This window comes from Pundamilia nyererei, unplaced genomic scaffold, assembly GCF_000239375.1.
Source record: "Pundamilia nyererei isolate P.nyererei 1_Seehausen unplaced genomic scaffold, PunNye1.0 scaffold00093, whole genome shotgun sequence".
Lineage (NCBI taxonomy): Eukaryota > Metazoa > Chordata > Actinopteri > Cichliformes > Cichlidae > Pundamilia > Pundamilia nyererei.
The window spans coordinates 2,299,536-2,301,996 of record NW_005187494.1 but is presented as its reverse complement, the minus strand read 5'-3'; the positions used below and the strand labels follow the sequence as shown (position 1 = coordinate 2,301,996).

The 2,461-nt window shown below is 36.7% G+C and overlaps 2 protein-coding genes across 2 annotated transcripts in view; both read right to left on the bottom strand.

The window, feature by feature from the left end:
• lypla2 (lysophospholipase 2) overlaps nucleotides 1-318 on the bottom strand; it is an 18,047-nt gene extending 17,729 nt beyond the window's left edge. Inside the window, exon 1 of the mRNA XM_005739810.1 lies at nucleotides 235-318. The gene's annotated coding sequence lies outside the window, so the exon portion shown is untranslated. The remainder of the gene's footprint in view (nucleotides 1-234) is intronic.
• Nucleotides 319-1,926: 1,608 nt separating this feature from the next.
• The window catches only part of pithd1 (PITH (C-terminal proteasome-interacting domain of thioredoxin-like) domain containing 1), an 8,768-nt gene continuing 8,233 nt past the window's right edge, over nucleotides 1,927-2,461 (bottom strand). The window contains exon 6 of the mRNA XM_005739809.1: nucleotides 1,927-2,292. Within this exon, the coding sequence (XP_005739866.1) occupies nucleotides 2,191-2,292 (102 nt within the window). The 3' untranslated portion in view covers nucleotides 1,927-2,190. The remainder of the gene's footprint in view (nucleotides 2,293-2,461) is intronic.

Here is a 2,461-nt window from a genome sequence, read left to right as displayed (position 1 = left end):
CGCGCGCGCGCGCGCACACACACACATTAAACTGTATTGTCTCCAACCGGTGTGTCTCTGTTTTTGGTTACTTCGGACAAACGTTACGAATCAAATTCAGACCCCAAACCCCGCCCGTTTTTTAGGAGACCCTTTAAGCACTAAAAGGACCCCGTTAAGGTCCCATTCGAGTAAGGATAAATGATTTAAAATTACACCCACGGCCCGCTAGCTAACACAGACTCATACACTCACCGCTTTGCTGTCCCAGTTCACGACGGAGCGGAACTTCCGCTACTGGCCGCTCACAAGCAAGGGGCGGTACAGTGCGTGGAGACGTCATCGTGTAACCACGCCCGCTGTGGTCCGCATACTCTTGCTTTTATTATTCTTATTTTAATGTAATTTCTTTCAGTTTTACATTATATCCAAATTAGGGAGTAAATGTGAGCGATTCTATATTTTTACTTCGAGTTAAAAAAATCTTCACAAATAATCCCATTAACTGCATATATAGCTTTACTAACTGCCCACTGTTAACACCGTTATTGCACAAACGTCTTTTTTGAATGACTATCCTTATATTTAACACATATACTTTTTTCTGTATCCATAAAAGATATTCTAAAATGTTCCAATTTCATTAACTATGGTTTTCGATCATATTTATAAAAAACAAAAATCACTAGTCACTAGAATAAAACATTAAAGCTCTAGATGTGTTTGAATAGCTAGTACCAGGCTGAATCTCCCTTTTATCTTCAGAGTTGCCTTAATTCTTCATGGAAAGCATTCCCATGAGATTTATTGGCTGCATATCAATGATATGAATCTCTGTTTCACCACATCCCAAAGGTGCTTTATTTGATTGAGATCTGGTGACTATGTAGGCTGTGTGAGTACAGTGAACTCATTGTCATGCTTCAACGACCAGTTTGAGATGATTTGAGCTTTGTGACATGGAGCATTTTCCTTCTGGAAGAATTTCCTTCTCAGAATTAAAAAAAAAAATCCTGTATGTAAATTGCTTTTTAAAAAATTTATATATTTAATTTGCTTCTATTATAGTTTACACATGTAGAGGTTAGTTTATATCATATCGCAAGAACTGTTTATGTGCCACTTTTTTCCTTGTTGACCTAAAATGAGCTCATCGGAGCATTTTAAAAATAAGGTGGGTTTTTTTTTACAAAAAGGCCATTCATACCGAGCTGACACATTCCTGTAAATGACTCCCACAGAGTGACTGAAGACTCAATTTATTTTTACTAGCAGACTATTACTAAGAGTGCCATGATGTATTTGCAGGAGGGGAAGAGTGTATAGATCATTGTTAATGGTATAATAGGAATAAGTATTCACTGAAAAGCTCTGGGAAATTGCAAAATGGATGTGACACATTTATTATAGAGCTGTGAAAGAAAAAGAGAAACTTGAATACTGACTGCAGCTTTATTTCCTTCCTGATTTCATAAACTTCCTTTCACTCAAACAAGCACTGTGATATTATTGTAGAGACAAACGGAAGAGAAAGAAATGTATTAGGTAAGAAAAGGCTCTGAAACACTGGTGAAACATGCCTGCGGTGACAAAAGGATCCACTAGATGGCACAAAATATCTTCCAGTTGATAAAGAACAATTTGCTGGCTTCACAAAAGTCTTTAAAATTATTTAAGCAACTCCAATAACTAAATTGAACTACTAAAAATACTAAATTGTATATGTATGTTTATTATGCATGTTAGTTAATAGGTTTTAAACCTGAAAGCCTTTTTGTGTGAGGCTAGTTTTTCAACCAAGGTGTAAACTTGGCAATCAGGACTTTAATTACATACAAAAAAATAACTTTGTTTGGTTTAATTTTCAGGTTTTAATGTTTTATTTCTGAGTTCCTGTAATGTTATTATAGAGGTGATTATCTTTCAATTGAACTGAGAAGAGCAGACTTTGAGTTTGAAATGTTTCATGCATTTATTATTCAGGTGCTTGTCAACATTAAGCCTTTATTGCCATAGAAATCAGACATACATCTTAGCACTTCCAGACGCACATAAGCTCCACTGGTCTTCAGACATCGGTGCTCAGTCCCGGTCGATCTCGACCACCATGCCAGTACGCAGCGTTAAACTCATCTTTGACTTTGTGACGTCAGAATGATGTCACTACAACCCTTAACAGCCTCCTCCTCTTCTCCCCGTCTCTCTGAGCTCTCAGGAAATGAAGTTGGTTTGCGGGATGATGCTCTCCACTTTGTGATCTGCAGGATTTGCTGTGGCCTCGTAGTTACAGATGGTCACTTCATGTCTGTGAGCCTTAAGAGGGGCAAACAGGAAGAAACAATTCACACAATGTGTTAAAACTAGATTTTGTGTTAAAAAGAAAAGACTTCTTCTTTTTTTTTTTTTTTTTTTAACTTTATTTTTTATTAGGTTATTTTGACCAGAAAAGACTTCTTCAAAGTCTTTATTTTGCTTTTAGCAG